We start from the raw sequence: 19,416 nt of genomic DNA on the forward strand, positions 1-19,416 counted from the left end.
TACGTAGAACATGGTATTTACTAGCAGTCAAGGAGCCAGGGCATTTAGACCACAATTCAGAAGGGACTTGTTCTATGGGCTGAGCAAAGTTTTGCATAAATCAAATGAAAAGATGGAAAATTAAGCAGTATTTTACCCAGAAAGGTTTTCATTTTACTGAAGTCTGGCTGTCCTGTACATGAACAGTGCAAAAGCTGAAAAGTATAAAATACATAGAATCTTTTAGTAGTTTTAAGTATTAATACAAAAAGGCAGCACTTGGAAAATGTAGGGTTTGCATCTGCTTTTTATATCAGATATTTAAACTGCCTCAGAGGAGTTTTATTTTGTTCAGTTGCTGGCTTTGTGTCCAGTAATTAGTAGAAAATGTACATGCTGACAGTCAGTAATACAGGCACCATTAGCTCTCAGTGCATTAGGTGTGTTTCAGGATGTCACACTATTGTGGAAGAATCAAATCAAAAATACTTTTGCCCATCTCTTAGCAGCTGCTGAGAAACACAGGAAAATGGAAACCTGATGATGGTATCAATTCTAGGATCCCTTAAAAACCTGTTTATTTTATAATCATCTTTGTGATTCTGTGGGCCTGACTCATGGGTTTTCAGTGTCTGAGACTGGCAATAGCTGCGTGGCACTTATTAAGGCCCTGTAATCTGAAGGCTGGTGAGATGAAGCCTGAATATTTGTGACTTTATAAACACTACCCTTGATGGGTGTCTCCTTTGCCAGTTGTACATTAGGGATCCCAGTTCCCTTTAGGGTATATTGGGACCATTACCCTCCCACAGTGAGAAGTGGCTGTTGTAATCACACAACCTCATCTAGTTTTGCTTTCCTCTTTCTAAATCTTAGAATCATAGAATGGTTTGGGTTCAAAGGGGCCTTAATGATCATCTGCATCCACCCCCCCCACCAGCCACAAGCAGGGACACCTTCCACTAGAGCAAGTTGCTCAAAGCCCCATCCAACCTGGCCTTGAACACTTGCCCAGGGATGGGGCATCCAAAACTTCTGTGGGCAACCTGTTCCAGTATCTCACCACCCTCATAGTAAAGAATTTCTCATGTCTAATCTAAATCTACCCTCTTTAAGTTTAAAAACATTCCCTTTTGTCCTATCACTACATGCCCTTGTAAGAAGTCCTTCTCCAGATTTCTTGTAGGCCCCCTTTAGGTATTGGAAGACTGTTATAAGGCCTCCACTGAGCCAAACTCTCTCAGCCTGTCTCCATAGCAGAGCTACTACAGCTCTCTGAGCATCTTCATGGCTCTCCTCTGGACTCAATCCAGCAGGTCCATGTCCCTCTTGTGTTGGGGGCCCCACAGCTGAACACAGTACTCTGGGGGGGATGTCTCATGAGAGCTGAGTAGAGTGGGAAAATCCCCGCCATTGACATGCTGGTCCTGCTGCTAGTGATGCAGCCCAGCATACGGTTGGCTTCCTGGCCTGCAAGTACACACTGCTGGGTCACATTGAGCTTCTCATCGATCAACACCCCCAAGTCCCTCTCCTCCGGGCTGCTCTCGATACATCTCTGCCCAGCCTGTAGTTGTCTCCCTGTAAAGCCTGTCTGCCTGTTTTAATTAGCACTGCATACAATTTCTATCCAACTGACTCAAAGGTTTTCAGGTTGTCATGCAATTTTCACCCTATACTTCTGTTCCTTTTGAATTGCCTGTGTTTTAAATGTTGTACACTCCTTCAGCTGTGATAAAACAGTTTTTCTGACATCAACATCATGTGATTTAATGTTGCTGAGGAGTTGAATCTTGCTGTTTGACTGCTGAAAAGTCTTTAATATGGTATTAAAATACTACTAATCTTACTTACAAGCTTTTAAGGCAATTGTGAGGATGTACTAGTTGTGTTTGTGCCTGTAATTTCTTGCAGCATTGCTGACGCAGGATGGTCACCTAGCCAGATTACAGAAGCTGGATTTGAGTTATAACAACAATGTATCTGACGAAGGGTGGGTCATGTTCTGTCGAGGCTTAACACTATTCAAAGAACTCTCAGAGCTGGATGTCAGTCTTCGCCCATCGTCCTGCCGTGACTGTGGGATGTGGTTCAGTGAGTTGTTAGCAGCATTGACAAAGCTACCTGCCTTGGCAGAGCTGGGGATGCAAAGATGGGTCCTTTCAGAATTACAACAGGAACAACTGGAAAGCTTTAATCAAGACAACAAAAGAAACATTCGTTTTGACTGTTGATGGAGGTTGAAGGTTTCTGGAAGGCCTTTCACAAGCAGCACGTGAACCAAGTATTATGTGTCTCTGACTTAGAAGACAGCCCAGGTTTTAGTAATCTTGTCTCATAAGAACTCCTGAAATAGTTCCACAATTATAAAAAACTTATTTAACCTTCTGCATGCACAGGTTAGTCCATTTAATAACATACTCTCTCAGATTCTCTGGGCCATGCTCACATGCTTAATCTTTGTGTTGTGAATACCGCAGTGACTACTGTCAAATGAGCAACGATGATTTCAGATGGGCACACTTCAGGTTTGCCAACAGCAGAAGTGGCTGGGGTGTTTGCTAATGCAGGTGGCTGGGCAGTGTGACTGTGGCCTCATGTATGTAAGAAAAATGCCTAAAATACTTGAAACCTCTATGTTTTAAATTTTAGTTTCTTCTCCCCCAAAACTTTTGCTCTTTGTGAATCCATAAAACTGTGAGATTTGGACAGCATCCTGACAACTCAGGATTATATGTTAGTCCAGTAAGGAAAATACATAAGGAGCTGTTCTGCCTCTGCTCAGCCCTTGATGCCTTCTCATAGTGTAGATGAGTCCTGTGTACAGAATCAACATAAAATCAAGTTGATTGGTGTCTTTGTAGGTCTCAGGGACAAGGAAAATGCTGTGGTAGGTTAAGTGAGGGAGATGTCCTGCTACTTTAGCAAGGAAGTTTGTATACAGAGCAATCCAAAAGCATTCTGGATAAGGCTATACAAAGACTTCAGGAAACTTCAGGGATGCCCCTTCTCATCCTGAGCTGTTTCAGACTGCACTTTCTGTACAGACCCTTTTATGACATGCAGCACAAAAAAACCCAAAACAAACCAAACCCAACAACAACAAAAAACAAACTTCCACATATAAGAGTCTGATCTACAGCATATGAAAGCCAGTGGGAGTTCCCATAGTGTCTTCATGCTTCCCACATTCAGGATTAATCCATTAACCTTCACAACACCTTGTGACATAGACAATGTTCTTATACTTACCCTAAAGATGAAGGAAATAAGCAAAGTCTATTATTAAAAGCCACAGGACATCTTCTAGCTAAGAGCAGAGCACCCTGCTCTGTGACCAAGAACTGTTAGAAAAAGCACCAACTTGGGATGTGTAAGTGGCTCCTCCTTTCTTTTATTTGATAATTTATTTGGCGTTTTACTGTATGTGTTTAAACAGAGCTGAATTCCGGCATAGTCACTCGTGTCATGGAGCATGTTAACCCACACGTGAGCTCAAAGACTGCAGTGGGATTATTCATTGGAAAGGTATTTTAGGAAGTAAAGATATAAGATCTGCCCACTGGGTGAGGAGTCTTAGAGAAATCCCAAGGCAGCTTGAGGGATAAAGTACTGCTGAATTAGCTCTGAGTGTATCTACATGCTGCAGCAATCTTGTGGAGGAGAGGCCCAAAGTTGCACTTTCCTAACGTGCTAGGACCCCTCTCATGCAGATGTACATCAATATGCAGTCCGGATGACCCTTCCAACATCAACTTCTGGCTGGTCAGGGTTATAACCAGCAGCTGACCATGCTGTGATGATACCTCTTGATTGTTTAATCCATAATTTCGTGCGAGGGTCTCCATGGACTTCCTGGTTCCAGTTTCAGTTCTACATAAAAAGTGTGCTTGGCTCCCGCAGCTCTCAGAAACATGAGGTGAACTGGAGTATCTTGGTCAGAGGTAGCAGGGAATTGCTGCAGTGTGGGATCAGTTATTTTCTACAGAGATCCTCAACTTCTGAAATGAAGCAAAGAGCCCCAGTTTCATACAGGGCTAGCAAGAGAGACTGTCGATCAGAAACTTAAGCCAGGAGAGTTACTCTAATGTGGAAGTACCTTCGATTCTGTTTAACAGCAGGACACCAGCCTCTTTCCTTGATCACTTGCTTTTCTATGCCTTTCCTTTTCTATGCCTTTCCTCCTCAAATCTGCCTTTAGGCCAACTGGGAAATTGATGCTTTATCTGCTCTGTGAGAATCTCTGAATCACAGCTTTCCCACTTGAACCTCTCTCTCTAATTCAGTAAAGCAGCTGACCCATGTTTAATATCTGAGATTTGTTGTAATCTTACTGACTGAAGTGGACTTCAGCATTGGGTTTTCTTGCTTTGACATAGTTGGGTCCTCATTCTCAGCTCCAAAGCTCAATATGGACTGGTCGCAACCTCACCACTTGCTGTTCGTGATCCCTTTCTTGGTCCTTTGCCTTCTCATGAGTCTGTCATATCTGTTGTGCCATTAAAAAGCTTTTATTAAAGCACTTCTGTTAAATGTCTTGTCTGTCTGCCAGTCTTCCTGGAAATCTCTTTCTTCCCGTGATTTCCTCCTCTGCAGCCTCTGAATCATTCTTCTCTCTGTTTCTCTTTGCCTTCACTTCGGATGAAATAATTTTGTCAGACACCTCCAAACAATCAAACCAGCATCAGTTACCTAGTAAAATGGAAAATCAAAACTGAACCATCCCACTTTTCTGCACTCCCAGCTCTCTCCTGCCAGCAGGCGTGTTAATGGTATTTCGGTATCCATTGATTCAAGAACCAAACAGAAATAAGGTCCATATCCTGGGTGCAGATATAGCCGCAGCATTTAGAGAGCACTGCCTGGAGGTGGAGCTCTAGGAAGAGCTGGGTCTCAGTGAGCCTTCCTTCATCACTTCCTTCTCAGTGCCAGCACCTTCTCTAAGGCAACTCCTTCAAGGGGAGGGACAGCAGGACTGCAGCTCTGACCAACCATTTAAACTGAATAAAGAGGTCTGCTCCTACCCACTTGTGCATTTTAAATCACAGTGGCGGATCCCAGTGCTTCTCTGTGCTTTATGTATGCTGCAAATGAAATTCTGGAGGGGTTTAAGGAGTCATCGAGCAATACAGAATAAAAACTAGAAAAGGACATCAGATGTGTAGACCAAACAGCTGTGAAGTGCTGAGGAAAGACATGGCTGCATACAAATTTGGCATACTAGAATTTAGCAAGGGGTATTTGTCATGGTTCTTTTGAATAACAAAGGCGTTAGGACACGGCAGGACCCAGACTCTCTGCTTTAAAATAAGCCTGTTGTACACAGGTGTTTTACAAGCTGTCACCAAGCTACCTCAGAGATGAGCTGTGACACTAAGGATTTCAGAACTTGCAGTCATTCAAAATACTGTTAACTAAAGACTGTCAAAACATCAGAGAAGAGTTTTGCAGAAGTATAGGGATACTTTCAAAACAGCTTTTTATACCTCTGTAAGACAGGATGGAAAGGCAGGTTTCGGTAGAAATGCATGTGTTCTCACTGCCTGGAATCATCCTCCATATTTCCAAACAAATCAAATGAACTCCAAATGTTAGTGGTGTTAAAGGCGTTAATAATACTACATCCATTTATAAACTGCCATCTACTCTGTTTCAGTTCTTGATAGAATCATAGAATGGTTTGGGTTGGAAGGGACCTTAAAGATCGTCCAGTTCCAACCCCTCTACCACAGGCAGGGACACCTTCCACTAGATTGCTCAAAGCCTCCTCCAACCTGGTTTTGAACACTTCCAGGGATGGCAGCCACAACTTCTGTGGGCAACCTGTGCCAGTGCCTCACAACCCTCATAGCACTGAGTCTAAGCAAATGCAGTTTTTACTTTCCAGTGTACACAAAAAAAAAGACTCAAAACAATGGAAGCAGGCTGGCCAATTGGGATTTCATCTTTATTATTCAACACAAAGGTCAGTGTTTCCACATTCTTGCTTTCTTCTCCCTGCCTGAATACAGTGATGAATAACCCAGGCTCAGGTGCATACCGGGTGGTACATGCCTTCTCACTGCAGTAAAGAAAGATGGCACACAGCTGTAATGAAGAACTTAGATTTTGCAAAAGGGAGGTATCAATAAAATATCAATTAAAACAAAAGGACCAAATAACTCCTGTATCTGATTGTCATCCAGGGCCAATACTTCCAGGTTTTTCATAGTGCATGTTCCTTTAGGAATACCAGCAAGGGAATTATCACTTATACAAATGCAGGAAAGGGACGACCAGCAGCAGATCTGGTGTGGGGACTTCTCCAGCCTGTGAGCAGTTTGAGCAGTCTGATTTCAGTGAGATTCTTCAAACCTGGGGGAAGCTTGTGCAGGAGGTTATGAGACAGATCCAGCACAGCAAGCTTCTGGCAGTGTTACAATGAAGGAGGAATGGAGGGTAAGTTATTAAAAGCTAAAAGTGGCTTAACTAGGTTTGTCAAAAAGCCTCCCTCTTCTGTGATGACACTGATTATATTTTGTACTTTAGAGCTGTTATTTCTGAATTAGCAATATGACAAAGCTCCTTGGGAAAACTTTCAAATCTATTTTTCTGGAGGTAAATTTCCTTGATTTTGGGGTTTTTGTTTTTTTTTGAGGTTTACTCTTTCTTTAGGCAGACACTTGAGATGATTGTCAGAAAGGCCAAGCAGTTCAATGTGATAAGAGGTATCCACCGAGCTGCACTGGAATTTCATGCAAGTTTGTTTTGTAAAGCCTGAGCTGACAAAGAGACTGCAGCTTGCTGCAAACTACATGAGAGGGGATTATTACTTAAATCTAAACTCAGAGGAGATTTCATCTCCCCCAATTCTTTGCATATATTTTGTATGTGATTCTGATCCAAGTAGGGGACCTTCATATGCCTCAGGCAATTTACGTCTGGGGATGCTTACAATCAGGTTCTTCCCCATATGCGGCTCTTCCAGATATTCTAGACTCAAGACCCCTGGCAAGGCTGTTCACAGTTACTGTTGGATAAATCATTATGAAAAATATCCTCTGTGTGACACATGTGGGAGAAAGAGCTTCATTCTCTGGCACTTTATTCACTGGTATTTCTTGTGTATCATCCTCAAAACCAACAGAATCAGCTTTGGGCCAGTGACTGCCCCCTGCACCGGCCTCTTGGCTCTACAGAGATTCAGCCATCTCTGCTCTGTATTTCTAATTCCAGAAGATTAAAAAAAGGAAAATCACCAGTACTCAGGGATCTTCCCATGCTAAATAAGTACTGACAGAATTCAGCATTTAGGGACTGGTTCTAGTCTGAAGCTGTGCCCCTGCAAGAACCTGTTTTGTGTTCTTTGATCAAATCTCGCAATACATACAGCAGGACCGTATCTTTGAATCCCTTCATGTGAGGACTGTAGGAAGTGTCCTCAAAGACTCAGGTCAGACTCAACAGCAAAGCAGAAATCTATGAAGTGTTTTCACAAAAACAGGTGCCCCAGTGAGGAGAGTGCACCCTGCTTACGGCCACCTTTTAATCCCTACTCCCAACCGCAAAGTCCCTCCCTTGTTTCCCCGCTGGTTAGGTACTCAGAGGTTTACCGCCTATCTGAAGCGCCTAAGTTACTCACGTGAAGTCCTGCCCCTGTTTACATTTCCCACTACTCTAGTTCAGGAGACTCTTCTCCTTATTTACACATATGCTCTTATGGTATAGTGGCCAAACTCGTCCGACCATCCGTCCGTCCCCCACCTTGGGGAGCTTGGTTTCAAGTATCAAGCCTTGTTCTAGCCCTTTTATCGCTCTGACTACAATGAGTTTCAGCTGAAATTTCCTGTCTATGTGCCAGCTTCCCCTTTGTCTTTTATTATCACGCAAGCTGTACTTAAAAGGCTGTAAAAGCAATACAGTGGTATTTCTTACAAGTGCATTCGGAAGTATCCCAACAGCCAAATTCAGAGGGTGAACTGTGAAGTCAAGGGAGCTGGACAAAGCAATCTCCTTGCGTCTTCAAGGGCCGTATTTACAAACACTGACATTTCTTCAGCTATGCTGATGGTAAAACTGGGAGAGTCCTGCTGGAGAAAGGTGGCACCTTCTTCTGTGACAGTGGTTTCTGAGCCAGACAGATGCCAGTGAATCCGATATTTGACAATCCTCAAAATTGTACTGTTGCCAATAGCAAAAGAGCAAGATGTGCGAAGGGAGAGACCCTATGCCTGGATAGAAGAAATCTGTCAGCTGGCATTTAAGGAATGATAGGAGAAAATAGAGGTCAAGAGGCAGCTGACAGCCATCTCCCACTCAATACCCTTTTCTCTGCAGCTGTAGCCATTCTGGGTTTCAGCCATTCATGTTTTCAGAGATGAATGGTTTCCAGGTGCCACCAAGATGGGAAGGAAGAACTGAGCAAGCACCATGGGGATAGACTCATGCTGGGCTTCCCACTCCAATTCAGGTGTTGCACAAGGGTGTTTTCCTTATTGGCTCCAAGCTCAGTACTTGGGTGTGAGCCCCACACACTATGGGACAGGAGAGTGTGCAGTCCTAGCTTACTCTCTGCTGTGTACAAGGGCAGTAGTGAAGTCATGAGAAGGGTTTATTTGGTGGAAAGGGCCAGTACAGACACCTTTGAAGTAACTGCTAATCTATGCAACCACGGAAACTTCGCAAAGGCTCCTTGGAGACTGAGGGCAGACGGCTGAGTAAATACTCTGGGGGTGAGTTGATGAAGCTCCCCTCCATGCAGGGGCCAGGCACCACACGTGCGGCCACTCTCCACAGTGGGGAGGGGAAGGGTGGTGATGGGGCGTCATGCCAGGGCCCTGGGCTGAATCTGTCTGCCTTTGCCAGCTCCCTCCTGGAGGGCCTGTGACACCGTCCTTGGAAACAGGCTTCATTACCAAACATTGTTAAGGTTGGGGCAGGCTGGCTCGCCTGTGCGCTGGTCACCGTGTGTTGGCGCAGGGAGGGGGCGCTGGTGCGAATTGCTCAGGTAGGTCTGCGGATGTCGGGGCTCGCTGCTTTACAGGAAGCAAAGCTCCTGCCTGCATGAATACTAATTCTGTTAGCTCAGATTCCTTGGGATGGCTTCAGAAACACATCCACAAACCCACATTTTTTTCCTGACTATTTTCTCGTCTGTTTGAATCTGTTATTCATGTGCTGCATACCGGTAGTTGTAACCTTTTTCAGACCAAGCCCAGTTTCATTGTTATACAAAGCCCAGCACCTGGGTCTATGGTGATGTTGCTAGGCTGCAGTAACGATGCAATAACGCTTTGTTTTGTTTTCCAGCAGGTCATGTCAGTTTGTCCAGATCTTCACCAACACTATGTGCTGGTCTGCCAAAACTTGGGCCAACCTGAAAACCCTTTCATTGCTCATGTGCTTCGAGAAGCTGATAAAAATGATGAAATGTAAGGAAATAACGAACAGTGTGTTTCAGATGCTTCTGAAAGTCTTAAGACAGCAGGACAAGGAGTTGAATAGTGAGAAAGTTCATGCAGTTTCAGGCTGAAACACAAATCATATTTAGCATTTACTGCTGAAGTTCTGGTTTGACTCAGCTTGACATCATTTTGGCAGAAGTTTGTAGCTATATATCCCTTCTGGGCAGCTTTACAAGCAGTGAAATCAAAAAAGTGAAAAATGTACAGGATGGTGCCTTTGTGTCCCTTAAAGAAGCCAAACCCAGTGTCTAGTCATTCTAACTCCCTTCCTTTTGTCTCACTCCTGTTTTAAAAGCCTCAGCTGCATACAGTTAGCTTCCAACTGGTAATGCTTCCCTAAAATGTCTCTGAATCCTGCCAAGTTATTAACTACCAAAATTCTCTCTCATTATGTGTCTAGATAGGGCTTCCTCTCATGGATGCTCCTGGGGTCGAAGTTAATTTACCTTTGTAGAGAAAACCTGAGAAAATACAGCATGGTGAAATGGTTTGTGTTAGGTTTTGATCCTGAGGCCGGGATAGGGTAAATAAAGGAAAAGGAACAAGTAAATAGGAGATAATGAGGTAATCTCCAGGATAGTCTATTTCCATCTGCCTTCCCCTCATCTTGCTTCTTCCTGCTTTTTGTGCATGTGTGCTAAGCAGCTGTGCAGTGTCTTCAGATTATCAGAAAGGCCAGTGCTGAAGTACAGCCTGAATCACGTTGTCTGCTATGGCATTACCAAAGGTTGCGGTAGCAGCTAACTGCATGAAACACATCAAGGGAGGGCAAGCCTGGATACACTTTTATCTGGAGAGAGAATTCATTTATCTGTAGCACTCTACTTCTCCCCATGTGCTTACATTTTTATGTTTCAGCATATGGGCAAAAGGGTTCACATTAAAAATAGCTGGAAATAGTCATCTAGTGCCTGCGCAGAGAGTTACAGATGACAGTCTTCAAGTTCTTGTCTCTGTCTTACGTACAGCTGCGTTTGTCACAGGTAAGCTTTTTTTAACATACATTTAAACATTGCTGTGCTAGTATAAGAGAACTTAAGCAGTCTGGGTTGTTGGGGTTTATTTTTTTCAGAGATCAGTTAATTGTAGATATACATCTGTCACATTCTTCATTCATCTTTTTCAGGTTTGGATCTTAGGTACAATATATTGACTGATGCTGGAGCAAAGACCATGGCAACATTCCTTCAGGTGCCAAAGTGATATTTCTTTTTCAGCAACTTGCAATTTATTTGGCTATGATAATATTTGAATGTGCTGTACTGGAGACAAGAATGCAATTGTTTGGCAAAATTCCGGTACTTTTTCCTTTCACATCCAAATCCGTCCTACGAAAATCTCAGACTGTATTCTCTGGGGAGATTTTTCATTTCTGGTAGAACATCCTTGGACATCTGGCTAAGGTGTCCAAAAGAAAGAAAGGTTGAATAAATTGTGGGGCTTTTAGGCTTACAGTTCAGTTTAACAAAGGAGGTAATGGAAGTGTCAAATGTCCCGGGGCCTTTGTTTTAGATACTTATCACCTGTTAACCTTTTTGTAGGCCTAAACATAGGAAACTTTAATGCTGCCTTTTTGTCATTATAAGCACTGCAATAGAGGTGGAAAATGGTGAGTTATCACTTGGTGCCTGTGTTCCTGGAGCTCAGGGTGTGCCATGAAGTTTGCCAAGTGCCTGAAGGTCTGCATGTGAGCTTGACCCCCTGCCTCCTTTGGTCATGCACTTGGGTTTGCAAGTGGTTTCTGTAAGCGCCCTGAGGACATGTTTTTACATGCTTCGTGTTTTTCTGCCTTCTCTTCACCATCTGACACACTTTGGCATTCTTTAACTACTTCTCCAAATCAGGGGCTGTCTGAAATGCAGTAAAGGTCAGAGGTTTTAAGTACATGTGTGATGCATATATCCTCTTTGAAAACTGCAGGCTTGCTCTGGAAAGGAGTCTGATTGCTTTCTGATTTGTTTGTTCCTCAGGAAAACTCCTCTCTGCGGTACCTGAACCTGATGTTTAATAATATTGGCACAAGTGGAGCAGAGCTGATAGCAAAAGCGCTCCATGTGAGTATTTGCCTGGCAGACTTAAACAATGGTATCTCGTTTGATATTTTTGCTTTTGATGAACTGTGCTAGCTGTCCTGCCAACATCAGAGCTGGCTGAAGGGGCCCTCTGTCTTCTGTCCATTCAGTGGTTCGCTGTATCACAGGGACTGCTTGTTTTCTCAAGGCAAACTTCAGAAATCAGGTTTCACACCTGAGGAAGTTGCACTGTGCTGCCATTAACACTTAATTATCACAGCTATCACAGCTGGACTTTTCCAAGTGAAAAATGCTCTGCTGTGGGAGATACAGTGCCATCAGTTTCTTCCTTTAAAAGAAAAAGAATTGCATTATGTTTACCTGTACCTTGATGTCAGTATTTGTCTGGATACAAAATGGCTTAGACGTGTTTTCAAACCTTTGCCTTGCAGCAGCATCATAAAAACAAGTTTGTTATTTTTAATGTGGCTTCCCAAGGAAATGAGGCTTGTGTGCATGATTTGTTGTGTTTGTGAAATGAGACTCACGTGAGCTCTTTCTTCCTCCTTCACAGGCTTTGAACTCTAAACCGATTTCAGCTAAATTTGACAGGCCACCAAAGCACTAAGGTTGTACAGTAGATCATACTAGGCTTGCAAGCAGCCACCAAAGCTCTTTGTGCAGCCCCAGCAGCACTTGCTGGGTTTGCTGAGCAGGCAGGAACCCTGGGCTGCATGGGTTCCTGCTGCACTGGGCCAGGCAGGGAGGTCTGGGGGTGAAGATAGGCTGTTATTGAGGGAGGGAGAAGGAAGGAGATGCTGTAGTGAGGTACTACATCAGGTGAAGGTGTGCTGGGGACATGTGGAAGACATCAAACCTGTATGAAAATGGGCTTCATTAGTTCTGCTGCTCACAGAACTACTTGGTTTGTAATCTCTTCCTCAACCGTAATCTCTGGTCATAAGTGATTATAAAGGAAATAAAAATACAAAGCTACTCTGCATTGCATTTTGGGCTATAACAGTTGAATAGCTGTTTTACATCCATTGAAATTCTGTGGAGGGTGAGGGGAAAGATGCTGACTTTTCTAGACCTCTGATCAGAACTTTATATTGCCGGTGACGCCTCCAGTCCTGCGAAGACTTACACATTGGTTTGACTCTACTAAGTAGTCCTGCTGAAGGTGACTGGCTTCACTGAGCTTCGACTGGTCATGTGCTTTAAAAGATCATGAAAAATAAAGCAGATTATATTCTTGATTTAAATCAGTTTTGATGTAATTTACATTTCAGATGCCAATTCAGGCAGATTTATTTAGGCAGGATTAATTTCATGAGTGTGAGATTTGTCAACTTGAGGGGAAACAAAAGTTCTCAAAGACTTGAGTTTTGCTTCCAGACTCTCATGCATTTCATTCCACTGAGGAAAGCGTGAGCCAACTGCTTAGTCAGTGTTATCACTTAAACACGATTCTTCTGGAGTGTTGTTTTGTCTTTGTGTGACAACCAGCAGGATTCACAGGGGAAAGGACAGTGTTGTTTTTGAGGCCACTTCAAAGGCATTGATTTTTTTCCTGTCCCCTATTTTTATTTTGTTTAGGGGAATAAAACTCTTCTGCATATGAGAATGACTGGGAACAAAATAGGAGAGAAAGGTGGGATGTTCTTTGCTTCAATGCTACAAATTAATTCAACCTTGGAGAAGTTGGATCTTGGAGACTGTGATATAGTGAGTAACCCAGTGAAATTATCAGCAATGACCTAAGTCTTTCAAGGATATTACAAAGGTTCTGCACTACTTAATTAAGGGGAAGTGCCATCTGTTGACATTGATTTTTACCTTTTGTGGTAGCAGTATATAATATTGCAGTGTGTACTTGGAAAAGCATGTTGCATACACCTGAGAAGTCACAACTGATGATATATATGAGACACTATGTCCTGGGGATTCAACTGCTTGGCTTTCACATATTCTGAGATTTGTTTCTGCTGTTCATTTTTGTTGTGCTGCCTAAGTCCTGTGTAAGTCATGTTGAAGGAAGGACTTCTTACTCCCTGGAGGCTCTTTTCCTTCTGAAGTATGCAGTGCACCTGAAAGTAGCCCAGTCCCATAGCTCTGTTGCTCCTATCAGGCTTCAATCCCTAAAGGACATAAGCACAACAGTGCCGAATTGAGTTGAAAGGCTGCTCAAAATGAGCCCGATTTGATCCTAGATAACCTGATGTCTCCTGGAGTCGGTGAGCAGGGAGAGTCGTGAGGATGGGAATGGCTCCATGGATTAAACAGGGTGCTCTAGCCAGTAAAAAGCCTGTGGGTAGCTTTTAAAAACCTATATTTGTTTCCTGGAATTACAGAATTTGCTCCTAAACTAGAAGGTGGAATACCTCAGGAAGTGTGCAGGATGTTACAAATACATAAAGGAAGTGTAGCCAGTATAGGATTTATTTGAAAGCTTAATGTGTTTATGCTTGGTAGGGAGTTCATAGAGAGTTGGTTTAGAATGAAGTGGCTTTGGGTGCAGACCAGCCTAACTGAAAAGTAGCACAAATATAAATTAGTGAGCAAACTAGAAGGAAATAAAAAAAATCCAAATTGGCCTGTATTCTAGACTGTATTCTTTGTACCACATTATTCACATTTAGTGTGAATTTACCTAGTAGATAAATGTTAGCTAAAACTTTCACCATAGACTTCAGGCAAAACACACAAGCTGGTTTTGCTTCATAAATTAGGAAAACCAAAATAGAGGATCAATTAAACGGACGAGTATCTTTGAGATGCATTATTCTTGCTTTTTATTTTCTGAGTTGCCAAATTTCCTGGTCATTTGCACTACTTAGATGAATTTCACTCTATTATTCCATAGGGAGTTGGCACTGGTATTATCAGAAAACACACTGTGTGTCTGTAAGCAGTTGCCAACTGCATTTGTATCTCTCCAGAGTGTATGGAGGCAGAACTAACAGTATTTCTAATCTGAGCCCATTTGATGTTTTTGATCTTCTGACAATCAATTCTAGGAAGTTGCAATAATTTGTTAGTTAGATTTATACATCAAATAGGTTTTCTCTAAAGAGTTTATTTTTATTTCCAGGGTGTGCAGTGTCTAATAGCAACAGCATCAGCCCTGAATCAGAACAAATCAGTCAAAGCAATAAACCTAAATCGTCCTTTACTCTTCAGCCAAGAGGTATGTAAGCAGACTGTAGTTTCAGCTCAGACGGAAGCATAGGAAAGTCAGTACTGATGCCTTTATGTATGTCTGAACTGCATGGCTCTCTCTGTTTCCTTACAAAGTGAAGTAAATTGATGCAGAAATTCTCTCTTTCTGTGCCAAGTTTTGTGCAGTCACAGGCTGCCCCGGTCTAACTAGAAGGTTAATTGTTAAAAAAAATTGCTTTCTTGGTACATACACTTTTGTTAAATCATGAGCTAATGGAAAGGGCTTGATATTGGAGAACCAAGAATTCCTTCTGCTGTTGCAGTGTGGGGAGTTTCATGTATAGTTCAGCAAGTGGGGAGAAACGGTGTTCAGCAGGAAATGAGAGGAAGAACAAAAGACGGCTGTTTATCTCAGCTGTGCAATACCCGCAGCTTAAAGAAGAAAGGCATACTTTAACAATATGCCATAATCACTGGAATGTGTGGTTGTTTTACTGCATGAACTTGAAGCACAAATTTAACAAATGAATGCACCTCATCAATGTAAAACCTACTATGCATTTGTTAGCCAAAAGGAAGACACAATCCTTCCGGGGCAATCAAGCACTGAAAAGAAAATCTGCAAGTACAGATTCACAGAGCTCTGGGGCATTTGCTTGCAGGCATACAGCTTCTGCTCCTTGCTTGTCCTGCTGAAGTCCTGGCTGTAAAGCTGCTTGTAGTGGTGGTTTCACCAGACTGGCAGCAATTCTCGGGTGTCTATGCTATGGACAGTATTTTCTTGCTGGCAGGATAACGAAATTAAACTGTTGTGAAGGCCAGATCTTTCAAAATTCCCACAGTTGAAGCAGATTTTAGTTGTTTCTTTTCTACTAAGACGGGGCTTGATCTACCTAACCCCAGTTTTAGAAGTCAATTTAAAATACTGCTGCTGAAAATATATACCGGTAAGGGCATGGTCTGTACCTGTGAGATTCTACTAGCCACTGTTCCTACCTTCAGCTCTGTGGTTTTCTGAGGCCTCTAGGTTGTCCCCTCATTTTTGGCTCAAAGTATTCACTCATTATTTTCTTACCAAAACTCAACTAGTTCAAAATGAACTGAGTCTTACAATGGCGGAAGGTGTATTTTTCTTGTAGCAATCCTATTTCTTTTGATGAAATAATAGATTAGCATCATGACAAAGTACTTTTAATGCTAGTGAGGACTGACTCAAACATTCAGTTTAAGAGCAATGAGTGGAAGGAAAACTAATTAGACGTAATGGTTCAAACACTGATGCTTTTGGTATCTGCAGGGATGTACATAGTACTATCAATGTGCATATATCTTTCTGGTATTTTATTTATTTATTTCAGTATAATCCTAATATATTGTTTCCCAGCTATTTTTAATACAATACACAACAATGGAACACTACTGATGACCAAACTGACAGCCTGAGAGAGCTGGGCTTGTTCAGAGAATAGAAATCTCAGGGGGGACCTTAGAGCAGCCTTCCAGTTCCTAAAGGGGGCCTACAAAGAAATCTGGAGAGGGGCTTTTTACAAGGCATGTAGGAATACGACAATTGTGGCTGGCTTTAAACTGTCAGAGGGGAGATTTAGATATTCAGAAGTTCCTCACTATGAGGCTGGTGAGACACTGGCACAGGCTGCCCAGAGAAGCTGTGGCTGCCCCATCCCCTGGCAGTGTTCAAGGTCAGGTTGGACAGGGCTTAGAAAAACCTGTTGTAGTGGAAGGTGTCCCTGACCATGGCAGGGGGAATGGAACTGGATGAGCTTTAAGGTCCCTTCCAACCCAAACTATTCTGTGATTCTGTGAAATCTTTCTGGTAGTTGTGAATCTCCTTTTTACTGAAACAAGACTGTATTTTTTCTTAAAGTACAGCTTAATAAAACAGAGTGTGTGTTCTTAGGAAGAGACCACAGTTCATCTAGCTCTGATGCTGAAAAATAACTCTTCTCTTGTGGAACTACACTTGTGCAAGCATGAAATGAAAAACTTTGGTGTGGAGAGACTGTGTGAAGCTTTGTATGAAAACTCCAGCCTGAGATACCTTGATCTTGCCTGGTAAGAGTTACTAAGTGACACAGCCCTGACTAACATTAGAAACTCATTTTCTTAGCACTGTTTTAAGAAAAAAGTGTGTGTCTCTCTCTTCCAGTAATAAAATAACCAGTGATGGTGTAAAATTTCTGGGAAAACTGCTAAAATGGAACCAGACCCTGCAAATCCTAGGTCTTAATGCAAACCGAATAGAAGATGATGGAGCCATCTACCTGAGTGAGGCCTTGGCTTTGTACAATAGGACTCTTAAGGCGTTAGTATTTACACAACTTCCCCAGAATCTGCAGGTGTAAGGAACTTGGGCTTTGCAGTGTCTGAGCTGACATCAAAGCTATGTGCTTTGATGTTGATCAAAATGGAAAAGTCAGGAAGTTCCAAACTTTTTGGTCCATTTTTCCTTCTTGGGGTGAAAAAACTGTGATGGATAGATAGGATAGGTTTTTCCTCCTACGAGAGATGCCCTGAGACCTATGCTGGAAGTGAGCCACAGGTCCTCTTAGGGCCCTTCAGCTGGAGGCCAGGCAGGAGATACTAATGCATTTTGTACAGCACAAGAGAGGCTTGTGTTTGGTAACTGAGCTAAAGGAGTAAAACTCAAGGCCAAGACATGCTGTTCAGCCCCACATGCTGATGCTTTGTGTTTACTTTCCTGCACTGCCAGGACTACTCTCAACTCACTTTATCTTTCCTTGTACTTGCTTTTTTTATATCTTGTATCCACTGCTGTGTGGCCTAACAGACACCTTTTCTTCTATTCAGGGCTTTTTGGGGCTAATGTTTGGCTCAGCTTTGTAGTAGTTCATCTTACATGTGATTCACAGCTTTTACAGTCATTCTGAGGGCTGTGTGGCGGGGGGAGGCAATTAGATCTTGTTAGTTCTTTTTGCATGTTCAAAGCATAGGTCCCTGTGGTGCACAACCAAAACCAAGCAGGAGCTGTACAGCCTTCAGAATTTTAAGATAATAAGATTCCATGCAGGGATAAGGCACTATATTTGTTGATTCTTACCTTCCACACTTAAGAAAATCCTCTAAGTTAGCTTCCGGGTGAGCCTGAAAGAGCTGTAATCTCTCCATCAGGGTGTATTTTGTAGCCCGCATTAAACCATGCACCGGCAGGATGTAAAAGCTGATCAAAGGCGTTACCTGAAGCCATTAGTTTTAAGTAGCAGACTGAGGAGGTGGTGGCTGCTAGGTGCCTCTGAAAGCCTTCCAGGTTCACTCATATAAAAATAACTGCCACTGCGCAAAGATCAAAGCTTAGCCTGGAGAAATGCCAGCGCTTGGGCTTCAAGGCAGAGGAGAGATGAGACCTGGCCACCATGCAGTCAGTCACTGAGACTGAAGAGCTATGAAGTAAACAACCTGTTCTGGCTGCACCAGTCATGGAAATGACCTGAGAAATAGTGCAAGTCCATAGTCCAAACTGCCTTTAGGAACATGGGAAAGATTTTATAGTAGGACTGGCCTTGATACAAATAAATACTTACTAATAACAAATGTAGAATTTCAATATACTCATCAGATATATAATAATATGTAACAATAAAATATAAAATAAGAATAAATCGTAGTTAAGCTCTTAGTTTTGACCAAGAGATGGGAATTCTGTGGTTTAGCACACATTTGCACAACCATTTTCTCTGGTTTAGGTTGTCTATAGCAAGCAACAATGTAAGTGGCAAAGGACTTGTAGCGCTTTCAGACGCAATGAAAACAAACACAGAACTTTCCTGTATTTACATCTGGGGGAACAAATTTGATGAAGCCACCTGTAGGGTAAGTGCTTGCTTCTGAACTCTTCTAAGAGGGTTGGAGTTTGTTTGTCCTAGTTCATGTTTACGGTCCTTGTGAAAACTGCAGCAATTAGTGAGCAAGATACTTGATTAACTGTGGGGTTTATTTAGATAATTATGGTGGTGCTGTAATGAGACTCACTGGACATCAGCATACTGAAATAATCAAGTACTCTCTTGTGTGTTACCTTCTAAAGACTTCACTGCAGTTAAAGGAGAATATTCTGTGTCTCATTCTTGGTTTTACTCATTTCAGGCATTTTCAGAATTAATTCAGATGGGCCGCCTGAAACTTAATTGCACAGACGTGGAGCCTTATGAAGTGGACGGGCACATTTACCTTGCAGAGCTCTCCCATGGCCTGCAGAAGCATTACTACTGGACACCAAGTTATTGGGCGGTGACAAAAAAGGATGCTAATGCCAGTCTGGCAATTGCAGCTGTTTCAGAATACTTGTGAGTGAGGTAGCGGTTTGAAGCATTCAGTATGCTTCAGCTTTTCCTATCTGGTTTCTAGTAAACAAGATTGTATCAGTATCAGACTCGCTGCATGTTGTTTCTTCAGGGTCTTTAGTCTGGAAAGAATCTAAACCTGCTCAAAATGGCATTAGAGATAAAATATTGAACCAATGACTTTAAAATTTGTTGATAAATAACAGCCAATGTATTAAGAGCCTATTAATATGAAAATGCATTATTTCTGCTGCAATCATTTCTATTGCACACTATCTTCTTTGTGTTACCATGACTGCCTGTAGTTCCAGAGTTCCTAGGTGAGAAATTTAGTGAAATGACATACTCAGAGGAAAGTATTTTCACCACAGCAGTGCACCAAGAGTGACATTAGGTATCATTAACAGTAATGGAGAGTAAACCAGTCACTGCCCAGAGGCATGTGAAAGGTTTAGACTGCGGCAGTGCAGAGGCATGAAGTGAACTCTCGGCAGCTGAACT

At 42.5% G+C, this 19,416-nt stretch overlaps 2 protein-coding genes across 9 annotated transcripts in view; both read left to right on the forward strand.

The window, feature by feature from the left end:
• The window catches only part of LRRC31 (leucine rich repeat containing 31), a 49,375-nt gene extending 44,769 nt beyond the window's left edge, over nucleotides 1-4,606 (forward strand). For both annotated transcript variants that reach the window (XM_065674596.1, XM_065674597.1), the window contains exon 12: nucleotides 1,894-4,606. In XM_065674596.1, coding sequence (XP_065530668.1) covers nucleotides 1,894-2,213 — 320 coding nt within the window. In that variant the 3' untranslated portion in view covers nucleotides 2,214-4,606. The remainder of the gene's footprint in view (nucleotides 1-1,893) is intronic.
• A 1,640-nt stretch (nucleotides 4,607-6,246) lies between these two features.
• LRRC34 (leucine rich repeat containing 34) lies at nucleotides 6,247-18,999 on the forward strand. Of its 7 annotated transcripts, none has more exons than XM_065674599.1 (11): nucleotides 6,250-6,417; nucleotides 9,268-9,389; nucleotides 10,281-10,405; nucleotides 10,549-10,613; nucleotides 11,393-11,476; nucleotides 13,034-13,162; nucleotides 14,529-14,624; nucleotides 16,515-16,669; nucleotides 16,764-16,919; nucleotides 18,319-18,445; nucleotides 18,719-18,999. In XM_065674599.1, exons 1-11 carry the CDS (start codon nucleotides 6,400-6,402, stop codon nucleotides 18,920-18,922), a joined length of 1,281 nt encoding a protein of 426 aa, XP_065530671.1. In that variant the 5' UTR covers nucleotides 6,250-6,399; the 3' UTR covers nucleotides 18,923-18,999. The 7 variants fall into 7 exon arrangements, with proteins under 7 accessions (XP_065530674.1, XP_065530671.1, XP_065530675.1 ...); XM_065674603.1 differs by lacking the exon at nucleotides 6,250-6,417 and adding an exon at nucleotides 8,348-8,690 and having other exon boundaries at nucleotides 10,391-10,405; XM_065674604.1 differs by lacking the exon at nucleotides 6,250-6,417 and adding an exon at nucleotides 8,348-8,690 and having other exon boundaries at nucleotides 9,271-9,389; nucleotides 10,391-10,405.
• Nucleotides 19,000-19,416: the final 417 nt, after the last annotated feature.

The sequence above is a fragment of the Lathamus discolor genome, chromosome 3, assembly GCF_037157495.1.
Source record: "Lathamus discolor isolate bLatDis1 chromosome 3, bLatDis1.hap1, whole genome shotgun sequence".
NCBI classification, from domain to species: domain Eukaryota; kingdom Metazoa; phylum Chordata; class Aves; order Psittaciformes; family Psittacidae; genus Lathamus; species Lathamus discolor.